The sequence below is a fragment of the Athene noctua genome, chromosome 3, assembly GCF_965140245.1.
Source record: "Athene noctua chromosome 3, bAthNoc1.hap1.1, whole genome shotgun sequence".
In the NCBI taxonomy this organism is placed as follows: domain Eukaryota; kingdom Metazoa; phylum Chordata; class Aves; order Strigiformes; family Strigidae; genus Athene; species Athene noctua.
The window spans coordinates 63,310,827-63,335,113 of record NC_134039.1 but is presented as its reverse complement, the minus strand read 5'-3'; the positions used below and the strand labels follow the sequence as shown (position 1 = coordinate 63,335,113).

The window sequence follows — 24,287 nt, the reverse complement described above, 5'->3', positions numbered from 1 at the left end:
GTTTAATGAGGATTATTCAGATTTATGTTCAGTCATCTGTTAAAATCTTATAATTTTAATTAATTTTTGGAAGAAAAATTTGATGTGGTCATGAGTCCAAGGTGCATCTGAAAAGAAGAAATTTGAAACAACTTTACAGACACACTGACTGTAAATTAAAGGAGAACATCAGTACAAAAGGTGAATGGTTCATGTTTTCTCTCTTATTCTGGAATATTTTTTTTACATCCTTTGAGCCTGTTGTAGTAAAGGCAGAAATACTCACAAGGTTTCTCTTGACCTGTGCTTCTACTTGAATGCATTATAACTAAATACCAAAATGCATAAACAGCCCTTGAAACTGGGATAAGAAACTAACACTCAACAATAGGTGAGGACTTGAAAAGAGAATAGGTGAAGAACTGACTGCTGTCATGCCCAGCAAGTAATTAAAATAGCATAGACTGTGTTTTGCAGGAGAATTTGATTTATTTCACTGGGCTAAGTGTGATCCAGGCTTTTAATAGGTCCTCAGGGCATTTAGACAAAAACAACAAAAAAAAAGCCTAAATTGATTATTTTTTCATCTGTGACATAGGTGCTTAGCATTAAAAGTGGAATAGAGGAAGAAGGTGGGAGGTGGCTTCCAGGGTAGTCATTGCTTGGTCATTCCCTGTGCATTGGCCTGCTTGTGGGAGGTAGAGAGCAATTGCTTCTGTGCCTCTTTTTTCCCTCTTTCCTTCACTTATTAAGCTGTCTTTATCTTGACCCACAAGTTCCCTCATTTTTGCTCTTTCCTGTCCTGCTAGGACCAGGGAATGCGCAAGCAGCTACATGGGTGCTTGGCTACAGGCTGGTGTCAACCAACAACACCTCAGAAGCCTTTATAAAGGAAACTTTCTGCTAAAGACACATCTGGTTATTTGTGCTGTTTTCTTTTGGATTACCTCTTGAATTAAGAGACAATTGTGTCATTTTAGGCCTCTATTAGCTGCCATAATACAATATTGCATGGAATATAATGCAAATAATAAGAAATACCCAACAGAACCAGAACAACCCATTGATCTTTTCATGATTCAGGAACACTTTATTTACCTTGTTGATCTCAGCATGTCTAGAGTTTCTAAAACCCACAGAGATACATTACAACCTCTGTTTTCCCCCATCTTTGTTCAAGATAACTCCTTGGTAAGGTTACAGTCTGCCTCAATAAACAGAACATAAGCAGGGCAAAGAGGTGGGAAATAACAGAGCTTAGAGCCATGACTGTAGTATTTTCCCCTGTAAAGGCTATTTGCTTAGGTATAAGAGAGCATCCCTTGAAGACTGAAAGTGACAACAGAGAAGACCACATTCAAGTATCTCAATTTATTCATCAATAAAAGAGGCTCTAAGATCAGCAGCATGAGCTGGATCCAGAGCCTGCCCTTACCACCACTAGTGTACCACCTAATGCTGAGCAGCTAGTCATATCCCACCTCCTCCTAGCAGCTGCAATAGCTGCTTCATCCTAGGCAAACAGCTGCCATCTTCCTTCTCCCTCTCTCTAGCAAGAGCAGCAGTCCCATTCATCCTCCTGCACTTGCCACTGAGAGGTGAGCTCTTAGGGAGTGGTTGTGGAGTGTTCCTGGTTGTACTAGTTTTAGAAAAGTGATCTACTGCTGCAGGAGGGGTAGGAGCAGTGGGCAGTAGTTTTTGCTGGAAGAAGCATCATCTCAGCTCTCTCACCAGCTGATTACATCCAGCTTTCAAGCACCTGTATGTCGTCTTCTCTGGGAAAAGGTGTCAAAGTGGATCGAAGTGCAGAGCATTAGTATTTTCCTCACACTGATAAGTATTTGACTGTTGTTGCTTATAGCATGTGTAGAATAGAATTGACCCAGGAATCATGTTGGAATAGTAATAATTCCAGCTAGCTTTCTTTTCAGAAATATCTCTCCTTGTAATGAATATCCATATAAGATGGTGATCGATAAGAGGTGGTGGCATTTAGAGTTCATTAGGTTATCTGGCACAAAGGGAGTCTGGCTTATGATCAGAAGTAGTTTGTGCCACAATACATAAAGTACATGATGTCTGTGTGAAAGTTTGCTTTCTGTATTGTCTCCAATGTTCAGTACGAGCACAACATTTCCTATAATAGCCAAGGTAGTTCCAGTTCTTCAGATAAAATCATAGAATGAATCACAGAATAATAGAATGTTTTGGATTGGAAGGGACCTTAAAGATCATCCAGTTCCAACCCCCCTGCCATGAGCAGGGACACCTTCTACTAGCCCAGGTTGCTCAAAGCCCCATCCAGCCTGGCCTTGAACACTGCCAGGGAGGGGGCAGACACTGGGCAACCTGTTCCAGTGTCTCACCACCCTCACAGTGAAGAATTTTTTCATCATATCTAATCTAAATCTACCCTCTTTCAGTTTAAAACCATTACCCCTCATCCTATCACTACACTCCCTGATAAAGAGTCTCTCCCCACCTTTCCCGTAGGCCCCCTTAACCGGCAGGCTGCTCTAAGGTCTCCCGGGGCCTTCTCTTCTCTAGGCAGAACACCAACTCTCTCAGCCTGTCCTCATAAGGAAGGTGCTCCAGCTTCTCACTCATCTTCGTGGCCTCCTCTGGACTTGTTCCAACAGGTCCATGTCCTTCTTATGTTGGTGGTCCCAGAGCTGAACACAGCACTGCAGGTGGGGTCTCATGAGAGCAGTGTAGAGGGAGAGAATCACCTCTCTCAGCCTGCTGGCCACACTTCTTTTGGACATATTCCAAGATATGGTTGGCTTTCTGGTCTGCAAATGCACACTGCTGGGTCACATTGAGTTTCTCATCAACCAACGCCACCAAGTCCTTCTCCTCAGGGTTGCTCTTAATCCATTCTCCACCCAGCCTGTATTTGTGCTTGGGATTGCTCCAGCCCACATGCAGGACCTTGCACTTGGCCTTGTTGAACTTCATGAGGTTCACACAGGCCCATCTCTCAAGCCTGTCAGGGTTCCTTAGTTATCTCTCCTACCCTTGTCATTCATTTGCTATCTTATGCTCATTCTACTTGGTATCTAGTCATCTGAGAAAAACTAAATGCAGTAATTCTACTGATTTTTGTTGTTTGAATGTCTTTTTTTCTTGTAATTTAATGAATAATTGTATCACTTATCAGTTAAACACATGCTTGTTGGAGGCTATCCACTTTGAGTTGATTGGAAAAATACTAAGAATAAAAGCCTGTATTAAGTTAACCATACTCAACTAGTTCACTAATTAGAACCTTAATTCTCATAAATCTGTAAGTAACATAAAATTTTATTCTTTGGTGCAATGTGAAGAGACTGCATTCTCTTGGATGTCACTTTAGACTGTATTCACATACATAGCCTTATAAACTTGTTTGTTCATATGGTATTCTTCTCCAAAGAATTTCCTTGTTTACCACTTTTCTTACCTTGTTAGCAAAAGTACAGAGCACACCCAGCATCTGCTGTTGGCACAAACATTTAAGTAAACTTTTTTGTGCTTATAACTGGCCTTCAGCTAGTGCCTATAGCATTGCTACTGAGACACCATGGAAATTTTGGTCAGATTTTGCTGCATATCAGGAAAGGATTAGTTTCTTCTAGCAATTAATATCTAATATAATGAATGTTTTAATTTTCTAATTTTATCACTTTAACAATAGGATATTTTCCATAAGTATTTGTGAATGTGTACCAGCTGAAATTCAATTTTATTTTCTTTTTCACTGATGCTTGCAGCCGAATGTTGTATGGAAAGAGATGTTTGATCTCAAAATGTAAGGAATTATGTAAGACAAGATATCCTCTTCTTACCTGAATGACACTTTTAGTTCTAGAATTCCTTCTGAGCATTTTGAAACTCTTGAGGTTTATAAAGTTACATGAATCAAAAGCCACAGCTTATTTAAAAAAAAAAAAAAAAAAGAAGAAGAAGAAAAGGGTCAATTACTGTAGTAACCTAACCTGACAATTTTTATGTTACTCCTAAGGAGCATTTTTTGTGTTGAATTTAGACTCTGTATTGTATGGATGACATGCTACTGAAAGCAACTGGTTTGAACGAACGGAGAAGATTCTCTTTATATATACATATACCCTATAAAATATAAAATATTCTGTGTTGTGCCATATTTACAGATGACTGCTTATTCTCACCCTGCCCATCTCTTTTTTCCTCAGTTCCCAGATTTTTGCTGACTTCCTGCTTCTTGAGCAATCATCTGGCTTCTGGGGCAGAAATGCTCACCTCTTACCAGTTCTTGTCACCTCTTCAATGGCAGTCGTTAGCAAGGCCTGCATGGCATCTGGTTTACACAACAGAGTCACAAAGTATTGGGTTTACACAGTGGAGCCAGTGATTAGTGGTCTGTGGGCCTGATGGGAAATATTTGGTTTCACTCAGTCCACATTTCCCCCCTTTGAGGCTTATCTAAGGGGTTTGTCGATGCACCTGCAAGGGAGTGGGGGATGTATCCTTTAATACACTCCCGCTTCCTCGGGTGACATTCCTTAAGCTAATCACAAAGGCCACAGCTTGTCCTTGAGGTTTTCTGTGTTGATGAATGTTTGAGACATTACTTCCTTCAGTTCCTTACATACCTCAAATTTTAAAATGCCCATACAGTGTTACCCATTGGGGACAGACATATTAGAATATACTATTTTGTAAGAAGTCTCACTTACTGCTAAAAATATTCCTCTTCTAAATTCTTTGTGGTTATCAATAAGCAAAACAAATCTTCAGCAAACTATATAGAGCAATCCATACATAGACTGAGTATAGTTAAAGTATTAAGCAACATGCAATAAGGAGAAAAGTTTACCATTTCCTTATGAGATAACTTGAATAAGTAAAAGTAGCTGGGTAAGAAGTGGTAAAGACTAGGACATAGCCCTGAACTGTAAAGGATCAGGATGTATTTCTAGATGTTCTCATTTATTTCTGTTTCAGAACATTTGGGAGGTGTTCAGACTGCAGTGGTAGTAACATATATATAAATCCCATTACTATAAACTACTGGAAACTGCTACAATACTGCACATACACAGACCTTTTCAAACTGAGAAAATATTTATTTGTGCCTAACCCACTACGAATTGGGAAACTAGGGCTGACGACCCCTTCACACCCTCCAGTGTGAAGAAATTCTGTCTTCTACTGCAAATTCAGACATTTGCAGAGGCATCTGAGCCAAGGAAGAATTGAAATGATAAATCAGAATGGTTATCATGCCTGTACCTATCATAAAAGCAATTTTCAAAAAATCCCATAAAATATTTATTGAGAGCCACTGCAGGCCTACTGACAGTCTCTCAGGTTATGCTCCACTGATTATAAACTGTTGGCACTGATGAAATATTGCACTGGCAGAAGCCCTTGAAGAATGAAATTGCATTTGCTCCTTGCCTTCTACAGCTATGGAAAACTGTGCTTGTGAGGTGAAACTCTAAGAAGTAGTAAAAATATATTCACAGAGTCTCTTCACTTATGAACAATCCTAATGATATGGGAGGCCAAGCTAAGATGCCAACTGTGATGTCTGCAGCTAGCATTAGTGAACCTTTATCTGCCACCAGTACTTTATCAAATTACTATTATCTTTTTTCTTCTGTCATTTTGTCTTTTTCTTTCTGACAATTTCACTTTTTTTCCCCTCTGTTGTCTTTCTAGGTTTTTAATGACCAACAAGTTCTATGGAGGTTCGGCTAGAAATTGGTCCACTTTAGATTCAGTTGAGATTGTACAAGATGGAGAAAAGTTTGCTAAATTTAATGTTTCTGTCATGTCTGCTCCTGTGGAGTATTCATTTCATTGTCAGCTGGTGGGAACTAGCAATCTCTATCCTGCAAGGCTGATTCCATCCAACAATGAGGCAAAAAACTGGGATGTTTTCATTTCCAGGTTGCAAGTAAGTACACATTGCCATTTCAGAGATAATTCCAAGAACTATTACTTGCTATTGTAGATGCTAACCAACACACATTCATAATGCCCTTACTTTCATTTCAGCCTGAGGGAAAACGTAAAAGAAAAGCTGTTCCCCCTAGGTGAGCTATTCAATAAAGGGGTAAAAAGGACAGCAGTTGCTGAACAATAAGAACATGAAAGCATAGCTTTAAAAAACAAAAAAACTGTGAAGTTGTTGGCAGAAAAGAAAAACCAATAAAACCAAATAGCTTAATCAGGTAAAGAATTACTAAGTCCCCATGCATGTTTAATGAATTGTGCTGCTATTGGAAACATGGGCCTCTTAGGTGGGTGGCTTTATGCTGCTTATTTTGCTTTTATTTGATTTCTATGCACTTTGTTTACCTAGGAAAGTACCTGTTAGTGTGGTTACTCTTTTTCAGTGACACAGACTGTGTACTACTACAGATCGAAACAAAGCCAGGTGCAATTAGATTTGGCAGAAGGTTTTGCCATGGACTTCAGTCAGACGTAATACTAGATCCTGTATGGCCCAGAGGAAAAGCAGTGGCTTTTTTTTTTTTTTTTTTTTTTTTTTTTTATGAGGCATATGTTTTCTATGTATTTAGTTCAGTACTACAGACTATATATGTGAGGTGTAGATCATTGTATCTAGTATTTTGAGCATTGCTCTTGATTCAGGAGAAGCACATCAGCATTTATATCTTAAACCAATATTGCACTAAGGGATCTCGATCAAAGAGATCATGGAAATCAAAATAGGTCTCTTTTTGTCAAGGAGCTAACGCCATGATAACTGGATACAAATGCTGATATAATTGTATTTATGATTTTGATAACAAACAAAATCTCAGTAATCTAAGTCCAGATTTCACATTTCTGCTTAAATAATGGATATCTCAAAGATGCAGCATTGGTGCTGAGATTTATTTTCCATAAATTCTGGGGTCAGGTCCCACAGTTTTTTGAGAAGCAATGTTGCAATACACACCAATGTTGTGAAGGTTCCTCCTGATGGTATTTTTTATGGAAAGGCCTGAAAATACCTGAGTCCACACAACTGTACTTTGCCTAGTCAATTCTTTGAATTTAGACTTTGGCATCACTAGGCTATGAAAGTTCATGGGCTATGAAAATACAAGGCATCCACTTACAACATATATTTTCCTTGAATTTCTACATACATTGGTACTGCTGCCTTCTTAAAGCTTGGAGAGAGGCCTTGCTCTATCCTTAGTAGGCAACTTTTCACTGGCATCTTGATCGAGAGGAGTGGTAGGTTTCCCACCTTCCTTACTGATTTGGAGCAGCTGTTTCTTCTACTCTTCAGACAACAGAACTTGCAGTTCCTCCTGGGAAAGACCTTTTTCTCTGATCAAGTCCTAAGCATGGAAAAACCTGTAAAGTCTTGTTCTGATCTTTTCTGTTGTGTGAGAAAACAGAAAGTCACCATTCTGGGCTTGTTTCTACATTCTATCTGAACTAGATCATGTCTTTCCAGATGTCTTCCACTTATACAAAGTAAAATCTGTTTGATCTCAATATCAGTCTTTGTTCTAGAATGAGGTTTCGAAAACCCCAAGCTCTATTGCATGGTGAAAAAAGCACATGGGATGTTCTCTGTGGTTGCAGCCAGCACAAAATCTTGTTGCTAAAACTCAGGTACATGATTTTCATGTCAGTGTTATGCAATCAATTAGAAACCAGGATCCAAATGCCAATCTAGCTGGTACAATTGCACCTTGCAATGCTGGGTCCTGAAAACATTATCCCTGTATTAGGGGGACACAGCACCTGAACAGTGAAACCTTGTTGTTTTAAAGCCAGTCAGAAATGATGAAGCCTTTTACTTTAGTGCTGGAGGTGGCTCAGTCACTACCATCTTGTTGTGGTTTGAACTCAGGCAGTAGCCAATCACTACGTGACCAGTCATTTACTTCTCCCCCCTCGCCGGTGAAATAGGGGGAAGAAATTCGTAGATTGAATTAAAAAAATGTAGTAATAGCAACAAAACAACAATATTAAGTCCAAATGGGTAAAATACAGCAGTGGCCCACCAACCAACGACCGGCACACAGCCCACGCCCAGCAGCGATCCTGACCTCCTCAGAAATCACCCTGCACCAACCGGGAAACTGAAACCAAAATGGGCCATGAGAGAGCACTTGTTCGCCTATATACTGAGCATGATGTCACGCATGGAATACTCCAATGACCAGTGTGGGCCAGGCCCCCTCTAGATGTGCTCCCTCTCAGTCCAAGGCAAGTTAACTCTATCCTGGCTGAAACTAGGACACACCTAAAAAAACCTCTATGGGATGCTGTCTAGGCATATCCATAACCTAAGATGTCAGCACTCATAGCTGTGCACAGTATCAAAACTGCTCTGGTTTTGGTGGCATTTTTTGTTGGTTTTCTTGTTGTTACAGGAATAGTTGCTCTACCATGGATACATTTTATCCCTTTGAGAATCTCAGAATTTTCTTTGAGGTTAAAGAGGAGGCTGCAACCAGAAGCACTGCTTTTCTTTAGCATGTGTCACAGTGGTTTAGAAGCCTCTTTGTTCCTAAGAAAAAACTACCATAAACTTTAAAATCAAGAATATTAGGATTCTGTGTGGCTGAAATATTTCTAAGTTCAAAAATTAGATGTTCAGTATACACTTAAGAGTCATGAAAACAACAGATTTTACTTGAAGGCTTTGTCAAAGGTCAGATGATGAGAAAACTCCATCAAAAAATATTTTAAAAATTAACAGTAAATGAAGACTAGTATAACCAAGACAAATGATGCTGGTCCAAACACTAAAATTAAAACTTCCACAGTACAGAAGCCTGTGTCCAAAAGGCTTTTACATTCGTAAAAATTAGAGAAGCATATGTGAAAGTATTTTTAACTTTTCTATAGGTAGAAATGCTGCTAGGAGTCACATTTTTATCTTCCACCTGGGATCTAACACTCCCACAGAAATCATATAGCTTCAGAAAAACAATAAAAGAACACTGCATATACTTCATCTCCTGCCTAGAAGTAGACATAGCATTTTAAGAATATACAATTAAAGCTTTCACCTCTAAGGTTCAATAAGAATAATCCTGCTTCCAAAAAACCCACAATAGGATTGGCATAATAAAATTCAGTATTTCTGGATCTAAATCAGAAGTCGTAAAGCCTTTCTAAACCAAATATACCTGTTAAATGTTTCAGAGTTCTTGTAAACCTAGTAGCAAGTGTGTATGGTTTTCCAGAATTTCCATCCATTTTTTGAACATAAATGACATAAATCATCACTTGCTTTCTGTTTTTACTATGAATAAGTCTTTCAGACCACATTTCATGACTCCTATTCACATTCTCATCTGTTGTCAAAGCAGTGGCTTAACAAGTGAAGCCTTTGGTAATTGCTTGTGTTCTGTAAAACTGCACAAACAGTTACCAACCCAAAAGGTTATTTTCAGTAATCCTGCTTTAATCAGAAGTCTGACTGCCTATAGTGAAAGCAGGCAGTCTCTGCAAGTTAGCTACCATGATGTGACTTGGAAAGATTCTTCTAAGAGGCCCAGAAAAACTTGAAATGCTAAAATTGTCTTCACTCCCACAGTACCTAAATAGTCCTTAGTTCTGAATATGATCATAGTTTTATTAGTCAGCATTCTGGAAGGTGTAGGTATTAGTCTTAACACACATATTGTGTACACATAATCTTTAGATGCCTGAGCCACAAATAAACTCAAATCCCGAGTGCTTACTGGTGTAGCACAGTATGCAAGCCACAAACTAATTTCTTCAGTGTTTGTACCAACACCTTTCCTAGGAAGTACAAACTTTTTTTTACCACAAAGATTTCCATTTAGTTTATTGTAAACATAGAGTAAACAAGGAGTGGGAACATAGAAAAGTAGTAATCCATGGTCTTCCGCTTCCTTATTGCTTGGTGAGGGAAGTGAATTAAAATAATACTTTTTTATTTTATTCTATAATATTTTCTACAAAATAGTCAGTTTTAAGGCCTTGTTTCTTTACTGCTGGATTTATGATGTTTGGTGCTTTCCTTAGACACACATTTCAAATAATCAGTAAATACATAAGAATCCCAGTCTTTATTTGTCTTTATAAAATTATTTAAGAAATACTCAAAACCTCAGATCAGACTAATTCTTTCTCTCCTTCATTTTCTTCCACCAGTTAGATTCCCTTCCTTCTCAAGGAATCAGTGCTTATGTCATTATGTGCATGTTTGTAGAGGAGGGACTGTCTTCCCTTCATAGTTTTCTAATCCTTTGACTGCTTTTAACAAATTTTTTTGAAGGATAGTGGTCTCAATGGCATTCAGTTTGTTAATACTGTCTGCAAAATTGGTATCTAGGCAGATAATAGATCCCCAAATTAGTTGTTTTTTCTGAGGCAAATAATATGGTAGGAGCTCAGTCAGTGGCAGACATTGAGAATCCAGTCAAAAAAGAGATATTACATATTTTTCTAACTGCTGGAAAAGGTTCTATGGATTTCACATGTTAATAGACAACACAGATCCAACATCTCAATAAAGCAAACCCTCTCTCCTGTCTTGAGTCTCTGATGTCTAAGGAGGGGGGAAGAAAAGTTTCACAACTTTTTTCTCCTTGAACTTTTACTAGAACTCAGTCAAAAAGGTCATCTTCATTAGATGCGTTCTAAAGTAGATTTCAGGAGTTCTGCTTGTCAAGGAGTTATTAGCTAAAAATCTCAGAGTATTTCAACATATCTCATGATCTGGGAGTCACCTTAACTCTCATGTCTTTGAGAGCTTTGAGTTTTCTGGTTCTTAGGTGGTCATTCGGTAATACTGATCACACATCCCCTTTGGGACTTCTAAAATTAATAAAAATTTCTGAAGTGGGAAAACTACTTCTTGCCAAACGAATTAAGTCTGCATCTTTAATTTCTTGGGTGAAAAGGAGACCTGGAAAATTGTTATGCAGAGGACTTGGTTTTCACTCTTTTTTAATGGACAGAGTGTGAGTGGTAATTAACAGGTGCGGGTTTTGTAATCACCACATATCTCCTGAAAGTAGGGCCTACACTCCATGCTTAATTGAACTCATCTATCTACCTTTTTTCATTTTCAGATTCAAGGCTTCAACGTTGAAAACAACCGGTTTTCTTATGCTAGTGACTGCACAGGTTTCTTCACTCCTGGAATCTGGATGGGTTTGGTGATATCTGTAGTTTTGCTGTGGATCTTGGCCTATGGAATCCATATGATCACACAGCTCACAACAAACAGCAGATTCGATGACCCCAAAGGTCCAGCTCTGTCAGTTCCTCAGACAGAATAGCCATGAATTGACTTAATGCTGCTATGGCTTTTCCTGGTCTGATATTTATAATTTTTATAACCTTTCTGCTTCATAATATGTGTAACCTAAAAAAATATCATAACAGAAAGGGATAATTAAACTCCATATAAAAAAGATCCTTATGCTTGGAAACAATATTTCTTGTTATTACCATCATTTGTTAACAGCTATCTGTTAACAGCGGTCTGAGGTAAGGCTATAGAGGTTATTACTCTATCTGGATATTAGAAAGAGCAATACAAACTGCTTTCAGATTAATTATTATTGGCAAAGAAAGGATATCACAACAGAGATAAATGGGAAAGATAAATAGCTTATTTGATAGGAAACTATATATTGAAACTATTGGTCTCTCTAAAGGCTCTTTAGTAAGTATGTCATGTTGATGTTACATCTTAAGAGGGCTGAACTGTGTCTTGTCATTTTTTCTCTTGAGAAAACCATCCAGAAATGTACAGAACTAATAAAGTATAGGTCACTAAATAAATGGTCTTGAAAAGTCTTTTCAAAATACATCTTTTTGTTCAGATGTGGTATCACAGATAAGAATGGGTGGCTTAAGGTTTAGCTTCCCTCTAATGTTAACTTATGCCTGTGAGAATTATGTTGAGTAATACTAACCCATGTGTTTGTTTTAGCCATGGACAGCTAATGGAGTTACTAAGCAAGATAGCTCCTTGTCGAAACTGACCACAAAATTATATTTGGTGTCATGACAGTGAATACAACTGTTCAAGCTAATAACCTAGAATGATTCGATGTGCCAGTCAGACAGCATCTTAACAGAGATAAGGTAATTTTCATAGCATCTCTTCTTTTCCAGGTACCTTTGGGGTACTTACGAAATTTGTATAAAAAAGGAAAAAAAAAAAAGTCATTAGAAGCACTGTGCTTATGTACTGTTTAAGTCTGAGCATGTTTATGGTCATCTTAATGATTCCAAAAACCTGAAAACATTCAGAGTGTGCTGAATTCTTCTGCAATTAATAAAGACACTACATCTTCTCATTGGGCAATCTGGCTATGGAGTGAATTACTAAATGTTATGAAAAACTAGGAGACAGTAAAAGAGCAATGGTAAAATGGTAAAAAATGGTAAAATTAACATTTTCATTTTTCTTCTGTGATGTTTTGTTATGACTGTTCATGTTCTATTAGTAGTTAAAGAACAAAAAGTTATAATTTTGACAAAATTCCATTTGTCACATGAGAAAAATTCTAAATTTTCTGATCTTGTTCCATGTCATAGGACAATAATACAGAGGAAACACAGCTAGAGTCAACTATTTAACTAGACCAATAATAGTTTCTACCCATCATTCCTGGATGTCACATTTATATTATGCAGTAAAAGAGGTAAATTAAATGCTGTCTGAAGCTATTCCTCCTGAATGATACAAACCTGACCTGGAAAACAAAAAGAAATCTGGCATGTAACTAGCAGAGTTGACTTCTCTGCTGCAATATTTTTCCCGAATGTTTTTCAAAACCTCAAAGAATAATGGCATTCGATCTACACAAAAATGCTGTGTTAGAAAGGCACATCTTTTTTGCAAAAAATAGATTCCAGGAGAGACAACTGCACTTGTTTTATTGATTTTCCCTTCAAAGCAAGTTACATGAATGTGACAATTGAAAACCGACATAATAGTCATGTAACTGATAGCTAGAAGAGAGGAAAGCTATTACAAAGGACTTGGTTTGTAGAATACAACTTTCTTATGACTTTTATCTAGATTCAACAAAATCTGGAAGAGATTTTGTTCAACAGTGGTGATATAAAGAACTGAAGAACAGCTTCTCAAACCCAGCTCTCTGCACCCTCCTTTCAGGTAGCTGTAGAGGGCGATGAGGTCTCCACTCAGCCTCCTCTTCTCCAGACTAAACAATCCCAGTTCTCTCAGCCGCTCCTCATACGACATGCATACGGCATTTGACCTCATTTGAATCTTAATCTTGCTCTTGGGATCATATCGAAACCTCCCCCAACATTGGATTGAGACATTAAATTGGCATCATAGACAGGATTCCTAGAGACGAGAGTGCCATATTGCCTTGCTGTGTTAAGGGGGACCTCTCAGGAACGTACGGCGGCAGGTTCGTGTTGTGTTTGGAACCTATGTGCTGCCCCCCTGAGAGGATCACTTCCCTGTTTTATACATGAACAGGGCCATGTGTGCTGCTGGAGTCCCCACACCATCTTGAACCCCTGCAGCTACACATCACAGTGCCCTGTGGCTGTAGACAAAGACAACTGATCACTGATTTCAGCAGGACTGGATCCCCTCCTTTTAAATAGGGCTGGCCTTCAAAAAAATCAGGAATTTGGACCTGCCAGTTTGTTTACCTTTCTGAATAAAGTTAGAAACCTGTCAGGGGTTTTCCAGTTCTGTATACTTCTGATTTCACAATTCAGCTTAATCACAGGTGTACTTGTTAAAACATGCCTGCTTTGGGAGCTGTTCCAGCCAGAATATTAGCTCCGTCTGGAAGGTGTAAGCCTTTAGGATTTTCCCCAGAGCTCGCTGAAGTTATCAGAATTACTGACTTCTGTCAATGCTAGCTCATTTCTCTACAAAGTTTAAAAAAAAAAAAAAAAAAAAAAGAGCATCAGTTAGAAAAGTAGGAGCTTTTTGTTTGCTTTTAAATATATAAATAAATGAAACTTTGTCAATAAAAATATCAGAAACTAACAAAAAACTATGGCACAACTTGAAAAATCAATTTAACTGTGAAAAATCAGGATTAAAACCAGAGAAAACCCAAACCTAAACACAAAAGTCCTGAAGCCTCATGTTAAGGTATTTCTTTACAAAATTCAGTAATGATCATTTGTTGGAGGGGGGAGCTGAGATGGAGCTGGAATCTGAACCTCCTGACCTGATAAAGGTTTGCTTTGTGTCCTGGTCTGTTTGTTTCTCTGCTTGTAAAATTTTTTATGTTATAAATGATATGGAAATCCATCATAATGAAACAGTATTATATAAAAATAGTCAAAGAGTAGTATTTTTATGTAGGCAGTAAATGAAGATAAATCATTCCATCTGTCAAGGGAAGACTCAATGAAGTTGAAGTAATTGGCTCCTCCTTTCTTTTTGGGTGACTGATAAATAATTAATATGTAAAACTTAATAATCTGAATTATTAGGCAATGACCAGCCGTTAGAGGGTTCTGTAATTATTTTATCATAAACAAGGATCAAGCAGGGGAAACTAGAGATGCTGAAAAGAAGGAATGTCCATGAGAAACTAACTCGTAAGATAACAAGAGATACAAGAAGCAGCCTGAATGTTGGATACTGGTCACTGCTGGCAAAAAAAAATTAGCAGCGGTCTCAGCAAGTTGTGAAGATTGTGGAGGCAAGTGTAGTGATAATCTTAATCTTACATTGACCAAGAGGGTGAGACAACCCAGACAAGGTGGGCAGGGACTCCTTTTCCTGCAGGCTGTTTTTTTCTCTTGCATCCTGCGGTGGGTTGACCTTGGCCAGCTCCAAGACACCCATTGGGCTGCTCTATCACTGTTCCTCCTCCTTCCCAACAGAACAGGGGAGAAAATAAGATGGAGAAACTTGTGGGTCAAGATAAAGACAGGGACACTGCTTACCAGTTACTATCATGGGCAAAACAGGCTTATGGAAGATTTATTGCCAGTTTAAAATAGGTTGGATAGTGAAAAACAAAAACAAAATTAAAACACCTTCAGTCTTCTCAAATACCAAAAAAAAAAAATCAGTGGTGTCTAGTATCTTGCAGTAAAGGAACCTGATCTTCAGTTTGCTAATAAAGGTTCTGCTCTCAGATTAGTCCCTTTCCTATTAAAACATAATGTAAAATCAAGGAGAAAAGAGCTGTTTCTTCAGAACTCAGATTTCTAAAGGCTTAAAAATTATTGAAGTGCGGGGGGGGGGGGGGGGGGGGGGGGGGAAGAAAGAAAAAAAAAAAGAAAGAAATGAGATCTTGCCAAGGGGTGGTTCCCTAGGTAGTCTCTTACTTCTACAGTGTGGGACAGTGTCTTTCTTAGTCTTCCTACCTGTGTGGGTGGAAAGGAGACTTACGACAGTGACAGCCCAAGAGCAAATAATCTGCTACTGATGTCCCACAAATTAAGTGGCTTCCATATCTTCACCACAACATTTTGTATGCCACCTCTTTGAACACAGGTTCCCTGCTCCAGATTGGCTGGATTTCTTTATAATCCTCGGACCTGGTATGTTCTTGAATTATTATAGTTGAACTTAGTTTTAGACTGGTTTATGTATCATTCATTATTGCCAGAATGGAAGATAGTTTACTGAATGATTAAATATTTTTTGCTTTTCAAATGGCAATGTGGGTTTCCAGTGGGAGACTGGGAAACCCATTTTGAGTCTGTCTTAGTACTCCTTTAACTAGTTTTATAGAAGTAACATAAAATGAATGGTGTATAGTCACCATGACATCATATGCAACTTCCTTTATTTAATTAAAATGTGCAAAAGTAATGTTTGCAACATAAAAAAAAAAAAGCCCCAACAAATGCTTTCATAAAAGTCCTTCTGGAAGGTGGATAAGTTAAGGACTTTCTGATGTAATGTTTGAATTATATTTCTGTGTATCCTATTTATTCTGGATAAATATGGATACATATGGATAGCAGAGCGATCAATTTATCTAACAGATACCTTTCACTGAAGCATACTGGCATGATTTGACATATTACTGTCCTTATCTACCCTGCCTTTCTTTCACATATATTTGCACCTCAGCTGTTGATTAAGTTAACACCACTGTGCTCTCTTTTTCCATCAAGGATGTAATATATCATATTTTGCACTAGAGTAGACGAGATGCAGGTGCTTGTCTGTCATTCCTACTGCTGAATAATAAAATCATGTCAGAGGAGCAAAGCAGATAGCTGCAAACACTCATGTCTTAACACATTATAGTGACACTAGGGAAGGATTTTTATTATAGCTGTCAAAAGGAGAAACCAAAGCCTTCAAGCAGCCATGTTCCCTGTCAGGGTCAAAGACCACATGGCCAATAGCCTGAGAGTCAGGACTGGCTCCACTTTAGGCAGCATGTTTTCTGTCTCCACATGCCTGAACACAGTTCAGCTAATACGATATGTTAGGGCAGGCTCAGAAGTTGTCTGTTTCATAACCTGCAACAAAGACCCTTAAAATCTATTCACAGCAGAAGATACCTGAAGAGCATCAGGATCCAGCTGTAGCCTTCTTTTCTTACCGTATCTTCAGACTGCAATTGAACAGGGATATCCCAGGCCCCCAGTGGTTTCAACCCTTCTTGTTAGTGAAAAAGAGGAAAAACAAAAGTGGAAGAGAAAGGGAAATATGGATCATCCTCTTTTCCTCAATAGACAGTGAGAGTCCTTGCACTTCTCCATGGTCACCAGAGTCCTTGCCTGGAAAAGCAAGGGTGGCAACGAAGGGCCCTGCCACTGACAGTGAGGGTGTGCAAATCTGTGCCATGCTGGGCTGTCTTGGAAGATCATCCAAGTCTTCATCTTTCTCTCTCAGAACCACTCTTTGGGGTTGTCTGCAAACTAAGGCAGGAGCCGCCACTTTGGCCACCCTCCAGAAATTCTGAGGGAGTGGGAGGAGGGAACCCTGCAGCTATACTGCATTTATTGTACCACGTGCACAAAGTGACAGAATTGGACCCCAGAGTGTTTGAAACAGGCAGCTGAATTCTGAATGTAAAAATATGAAGTTTCATCTATCTTTTTATAACTGACTAGTGTTACAATTACAAAATAGACAGCCTGCTTTTGCTTGTAGAGCTTTCATGGATGTCAACTTTTACAGCAAGAGTAGAGCGGTTGCATCAGTTTTCACTGATTTAGGTTTTCACAGAAGTTTGTGTGGGTTTGCTGGTTGGTTTTGAGGCCAGAATTTAGACCTCAATGGCTTATTTCTACCAATTTCTTTGGTCTAATTGTGATTAATAGATACCTAAATTGATAGAAATTAGTGGTGGTGGTGGGGTTGTCTTGTTTTGGTATTTTTTGTTTGCCCTAATTAGCACAAAAATTTCTTTATTGAATATATCAGGAAAATTAGAGTTTGCTCATGTTCTGACATAATCTGAACATGTTTCTGTTATAATTGCTTTTATAGCACTCTGAAGTTCAAGGGGGCAGAAAGGCCTTAGTGGTCATTGATTTTTGAGCTGAGCACGCTTCTGGCAAGAGATGAATGAGCTAAAGATTAACAGTCAGTTTTCTTAATTGTAACATCTGAAACTCTTCCCTGGATAAAATTTGTGTCTAAGAATTAAGAAAGACATAGGTTTTTGCCTAATGAATTACTATCTTCTGTTTCTTATGAAACTCTTGGTTAACATATGAGCTAGTTGCTTTTACCACCTTACCTTATCAGAAGGGTGAAGGACTCCTTCAGTAGGGTCATCGTTTTAATCTGGAATAGCCAAAGGTTTCACTTCAAAGATTCAGTAAGATTGCATGTTACTCATTAAGTAAAATCTGCACCTTGTCTAATCAGCAGTGTATGCGTCTGCTGCAAATCCAGGACTGGATTCAGCTGCTGTGCAATAAGACTCTTGTTCTAAAAGCTGTTTATGGTGAGCCTGTCACTGTATCTGGAAATTACATAGTGATCGAAATTATAGCTCATGTGTTCCTCTGATACTGTAATATATTGGACCTCCTGTCTCAAAGTATTAGCGCAGAGCTTCAACTGTAATGTAATCTGTGCTCCCACCCTTTGCACAGGAAGTCTAAATGGCACTGACAACAGAGGAGATGATGTCTGTTACTAGTGTTCTAAGTGAAAGAATTTCATTATTGTCATCACATATTATTGTTCTAGTGTATTTGGAAGGAGGATGATCTTTTCCCTTTAAACACTAAGTCCAATGTTAAAAGATTACCTACTAGATACTTCTGTTAAAGAACTTAGTAACCTTGCTCTACTGGTGGTACTGTGGTGGCACTCATTTCATACCAGATACTAATACAAGACTCTCATATGGAAAGCGTCTCCAAATCAAAAAGTATTGTTGGAAATTGCTTCATGTGTATGGAAAGACTGCAGCTTTTTGACAGTACATAGAACATATCAGAGAACATAGAACATAGAACATATACTCTATTTACTGATGTGCTACAGCACAGTGTGAAATTGTTTATTAAACGACAAACACAGCTTATATACAAGATGATGCTGGTTGTACAGGCCATATGGTTTGGCCAAGACACTGAAATTATCACTTTTCCCCCAAAACCAGAAGTGTTACTGTGAAGGCTATACAGATTTATGCCCCTCCCTTCTTCGGTGTGGTGCTCCCACTACCTTTCAGGAATGCTGCTGCTCCAGTGCAGCCCACCAGTGCAGCTCCCAGCAAGAGCCACTCGGTCTGCTGACCTCACTGACTGCACCTGACCTTGCTTAGCTTGTTCAGTCCTAGCCAAGGTGGCTAGGTCTGGACATCATGAGTCATTGCCTAACTTTTCTAAAGTTCAGTTTTTGTAAGCTCACCAAAAGCACAAGAAGCCCAGAATTTACATCTGACATTTTAGCCAAAAAGCTGGAAGGATCAATGGTCAAGGGCCAAACCTTAAGTCTCCTTCTGATGAAAAGAGCTGTACTTGCTCTCATCTAGATAAATTCAAATTAGAAATTAGAAAATGGAGGAATGGAAAAAAAATTTCTTCTTATATATAGTAGCTCTGGAATGAGATTGGAAGACCTGCACAGGATACTTTTGTATAAATCTATGAAATCCTGCAAAAGTTTTAATAAGAAACCTCTAAAGAAGAAGATGAAATTCCTTTCTTCTTCCTAATTTCTTTCTTATGGTGATAAATAAATAAATGGGAAACCACAGCATCTGTTTTTAAATGTCGGAAATCTTTCTGTCTATATACTGTGTTCAGTAAGAATGCATATGTTATGAAAAACAACATACAAGCAGATTTTTCTCCAAGTTAAGCTTTTATTCTGAGATAAGATCTGCCCCTACTGAAAAAGTAAGCACCACTATATTTGTTCTTTGAAAACAGACTCCGAGGGAGACTGCAGTGTCAGACTGCTCCCGGTTTTCCTGTTCGCCTGTTCTGAATGCGTCAGGCAGAGAAAACAAACACCATGCTGCGCTGTTCAGGTCTACCTCCTTGCAGACTGTGGGCTGGCTCGCCTCATGTCATCTTGCATTTTAGGGAGTGGGGAAGCAAGATGTCTTTCTCTCTCCCTCTCTATCCTTGGAAGCAGCAGGCACAGCAGCAGCATCTATGCTCTTCTGAACACAGTTTCTGAGAAGCAAATCAAGTGATGTCAGCTCTTTTGTCCAAAAAAACAAGGTATCATCCTGCTTCCTAACAGGCAGAAGTGGTTTGGCAGCTGAATATCGAGCCTTCTGTTGTTTTATCCTTTTTGTTCATGGGACTATGTTGTCCACCTGGACGTCTGACTTTAAGCTTTGCCTGAGTTGAAACTCACCTTGTTTCCCCTTTTCTTCATGTTTGCTGTGTGTTTTTGCTGGTAAGCAGCAGAAGTGAGGGATGACCTGATATGATTTGGAAATACTGTGAATTCTAAAATTCCAGAACATCCCCCTTCTACCCACAGACAAGGCATCACGTTCTAGTTAGTTCTTCCTGTTAGGTGACCCAATTGCTTAGAGCTGAGCTCAGTGCTTCAAAGCATTTGGCAAGTGCAACGCATATCTGAGAGCATCACAAGTACCATTTGTGGTCCTTTGCAGATGGAAAAACTGCTTATTTGTTTAGGAAATAGAGGCTATAGTACTTAACTTGTGATATTTCAGACACTTCCATGGCAACAGACTCTGAGAGAACAAAGCAGGACTTCTCCAGATCACATAACAGCTTGAAAACAGAATAGAGAATATTTTACATAGCAACACTGTGAATTTTCCGTTAACTTTTGAATTTTACCTCTGTTTGTTAATTGATGATTTAATCAGTAAAGTAACTGCTGTTCTACCAAGCAGTTATGAGCAAATTGCCATTGATTTCTTTCAGTTGTCAGGCATCCCTTGTTTCTGTAATGACAGGGGATGTGCCAGCACAATGTGGTGCCCCTCTCCCCCTCTGCCCAGGGATAATACACACTCTCCGGCAGATGCTCTGAAACGATAACTCTATTTAAGGGACAGCATCAGTTAGACATGATGGACTGGTTCAAAGGCATGGGAATTTTTCCATCTTCTTTTGTGGGCTTCAGATTTGGCCTGATCTTAGAAATGTGGCATAGCCCATTCATTGCACAGTTGACCGAATAAGAGGTTGCAAGGCATGTGGCTGACTGAAAGGATTGTGAACCTCCTGTGTTTAAAGGTAAACCGTTTATGTTCCCAGGCTGAATTAGATCTGGTCACTGGGAATTTAATCTCCTCACCACAGTCAGGGAGAGGGAGAGACTTCTTTACCCCTTGTGTCCTTGTGTTATAAACATCACTTGCTCCATTTCCTTTGGCTGGCTCATGCAGTCAGTGCCAGAGAGGGCTGCAGTGCCCATGTATCAACGGGCTTTTTGTTAGGCTTACACATACTGCAGGAAAAGGGACGGTTATTAAATGAAGTGCTGATGTAGAAACAAATGCACACTGTTTCATTAACACAATCTTCTCTCATACATCTCTAGTAAACAAATCAGAAATTGTTTTTGCAATACGAAAAGCACCAAAGCCATCTTCATGCAAATGGCAGCAGATGAGTCAATTATGATGCAAGTAACTGGTTAAATAGCTCCATAAGTGAAGCTTGAACTTTTAAAACTTTAACTTCAATTAAGTTTATTGTTAGAAGTGTACCACTTAGATGAACTAATTATTCTTGAAGAGTATTTCTGTCATGTCTCTGACAGCATAGCTTTCACTCTCAGCAGAAAAAGTCAGTGAGATTTGGTCATTTATTAGCAGACAAAATAGGAACTGTCAGATTTCAGTGACTTTTTATTTCTGAAATGAATGAAGTGCTCACCAGCCATGTTAGCCAAATAATTTTTCAGTTTTTCTCTCATTCAGTGACTGCAAACCAATTGAGAAGGTTAACCGTAGGACATTTCAGCTCTATGACATCATTCTGTACTTGCTCCTGCTCAATCCTTGAATAGCCTTGCCCCAGCAGACTGCCACAACCCTTTTCTAAGGCAGATTTAGGAGTGAATAAAAGAGCTTGTTGCTCCTCAAAAGCTCTCTGTATAAGTATGTAATTTTATACTCTGCCTTGAAAAGCCTCAGTTTATACAGGAGGAGACACATGATAAGGAGCTGCGATTTCATTCCTGTTGCAGATATCTGTAGTGTGATGTAATGTTTGGTCCAGCATGGAGGTAGGTGTCACTGACAGATGTTCACATATCAGGTGGTTTGATGTTCATTCCTTTGCATTATTATTTTGTATTGCTCTTCTAAATTACTCTGTATGAAGCAGAAACTTGAGATAAAATGCTTTTTTCTTAGTTTTCTTTAGGTCTTAAAATATTAAACTCCTAAATATAATTCTTCAAAGACGAAGTTTGCAAGTACATCAGGAAGACTTGGAGTGGGGAGACAAAATTACCTAGAGGTTAGAACTGGGGAAATTAATTCTTTCTGACTGTCATTTAGTCTACCAACAATCTACAACATGGCATTTAGTGGTAAACCATCAGTCTCAAATTTTGGACATAGTTTTATGATACCTGCAATTGGAATTTAGACAAAGAGCTGAGGCCCTCAAACACCAGACGGGTTAATAAAAGCAGATGTTGTCCAATGCAGCAAACATTATGCCAGTTGAACTTAAACTTTCATTGACTGGAAGTTAATTTTGCTGAAAGCTAACCCCCCTAATGTGAAAGCACTCCTAATTACAAGCTGCCTTCAAAAATTCAGACCTTCCTCTTTGTGTGCCTCAATTTCTGCTTCAGTAAAGTGGTGAATCACTGAGATGTGCCAGGAGATGCTCAGGTAAATGATGCCATGTAACTGCAAAGTGGTTTATGCTTCTTTTGATAGCTGAACATCCACTTTTTCAGGTAGAGAATCTGAACCATTATTTCTTTTGTGCCAGTGAAGCAGCATTAGTTTAAAAAATTGGAAAAGGAGAAGTTTTTATTTTAGATTAAATGGTACTTAGACCCTTGACGGGTGTCTTAATTTTCCTCTCACTTATTGTAGTGGTAAAGCAAGGTTTGTTTCACTGAAGTAAATGAAAAGAAGCTTTTAAAGTTATTTTGGTTATTTTACTGCAGGTTTTGATTTTTTTTTTCTTTCAAGATAAGTTTTCAAGTTAGAAGGAAACCAGACGTTAAATCGCCAGTGCAATGTGTCCACAGTTTCAGTCTGAATCTTGTAGGCCAGACTGTAATATAAATAATTTAGCACACTGATGAGGCTGATTAAAAAAAAAAACAACCGAAAAACCCAAAAGAACATAAACCTTGATCATAATTTATTTAACTAAGTTACTTCAATGAATTTAGTAAATTATATCTTGTTCTGTAGCGGTATCTAAGTTGAACATTTCTCTGAAGAGAAGAAGTTTTCCAGCTTGTTTTGCTGGTGAAAATTAAGTAGCTGGAAAAAAAGGATTCCCAGAATTCAAAGGAATCTGTAGCAAGTTGCATCCTTGTTGGTGTTTCAGTATGAAGTAATATGAAAGTACTTGGAAGCCATGAATTCTGGTTGTTGGGAGTTTTTTACTGTCCTCTCCTCCAGCTTTTTTAACCTTCTCTTGAGAAGCAGAGCAAGCCTTGCTAGTTCTTTGCAAAACTATAATTCTGTCTGCTTTTGTTTGTGAATGTTTGCATCCAGCTGCTCCTAAAAAACATTTGGGAAGGAAAAGTGCCCTGACATTCAAATCATTGGCAAATACTGACATTTTATCCTCTTATCATTTATCATCTCATCATATTTTGCCCAATGATTGCATCAAGATGATAAGAACCTAAAGTGAGATAATAAATTCATATTCATTCTCCTGTTGTCCATGCTTTCAGTTCATGCGGCAGTTTTCTTAACACAGTTAATTTTGAGAACTACAGAAGGAAGGCAATTTTAGAGCAGAAAACCCACAATACTGTTGTAGTCCTATTAAGGAGACTGGATCTTTTCAGCCATAAGCTAACTGCATAAAATCATGGAGTTTGGACTTAAACTGTAGTTGAAAACTAGACCCTCAATCAGTATTTATTTAGTTAAATATGTAGGTTACTTTACAGAAATTTAGGGAACCCAGATGCTGCTATAGAAGCCAATGGCTCAGCAAATCCGTGCATGTTGCTGTCACTTAGAGGGAATTAGAGATGCTGCCTCTGCTTTGCCATTGCTACGCTCAGCCACATACTGAGCTATAGCGAAAGCTCATTGTGTCACCATCTCTTATAAGAAATCTCATCATAATTTAGTCTATTCTCAGACCTTGAATAATTGTTTTTACTGTTTCCACCATAGCTCTCCCATGAACTTCCCTGAATATCTCCTCTACTATCTAATTGGTTTTGGTGTTAGGAACAATTTTCATAATGTCAGATGTTCAGAACATTTTAATTTCTTCAATTTTCTCCCTGTGGTTTTCCTTGTCAGTTTAACTCCCTATGTTCAGTAAGTAACTGTAACAGAATCAGATCCTCAGATATTTAATGCACATTAGTTCCTTACAATTTGCTGAGAGGAGAGAAACTTTCTGATTTCTTAATTGTGTATGAACTGAAAAAAATGAGGAGAAGCTCTGTAAACAGTCCTTTATTCAAAAGATTTTTAAAAATTGCAAGTGGAAGAAGTGACATGCATTTAATCCCCTACTCTTTCTGCAGAAGTCCATCCTCCTCCTTCAACCACCCTTTGAGCAAGTAATCCTTCAAACCCAGTACATATTAAAACCTAGGGAGAATGATACTAATTTTTATATTTCATTATCTGAGGAATGAATGAAAATTAATAGGATATTTTTATACCTAGGTTAGATACAAATGACCCAGAGGGTTCAATTTCTTGTGAAGCCTGGAGACTTCCAACAAGTCAGTAAAGCTGAGTACTTTGAAAAGCCAGTTTTGA

At 38.4% G+C, this 24,287-nt stretch overlaps 2 protein-coding genes across 2 annotated transcripts in view; both read left to right on the top strand.

Annotated features, from left to right (window-relative positions):
• Nucleotides 1-11,240, top strand: part of ATP6AP1 (ATPase H+ transporting accessory protein 1) — a 54,244-nt gene extending 43,004 nt beyond the window's left edge. Inside the window, exons 9-10 of the mRNA XM_074901568.1 lie at nucleotides 5,665-5,902; nucleotides 11,031-11,240. Coding sequence (XP_074757669.1) covers nucleotides 5,665-5,902; nucleotides 11,031-11,240 — 448 coding nt within the window. The remainder of the gene's footprint in view (nucleotides 1-5,664; nucleotides 5,903-11,030) is intronic.
• A 4,197-nt stretch (nucleotides 11,241-15,437) lies between these two features.
• The window catches only part of SLC13A1 (solute carrier family 13 member 1), a 49,894-nt gene continuing 41,044 nt past the window's right edge, over nucleotides 15,438-24,287 (top strand). The window contains exon 1 of the mRNA XM_074901567.1: nucleotides 15,438-15,471. The gene's annotated coding sequence lies outside the window, so the exon portion shown is untranslated. The remainder of the gene's footprint in view (nucleotides 15,472-24,287) is intronic.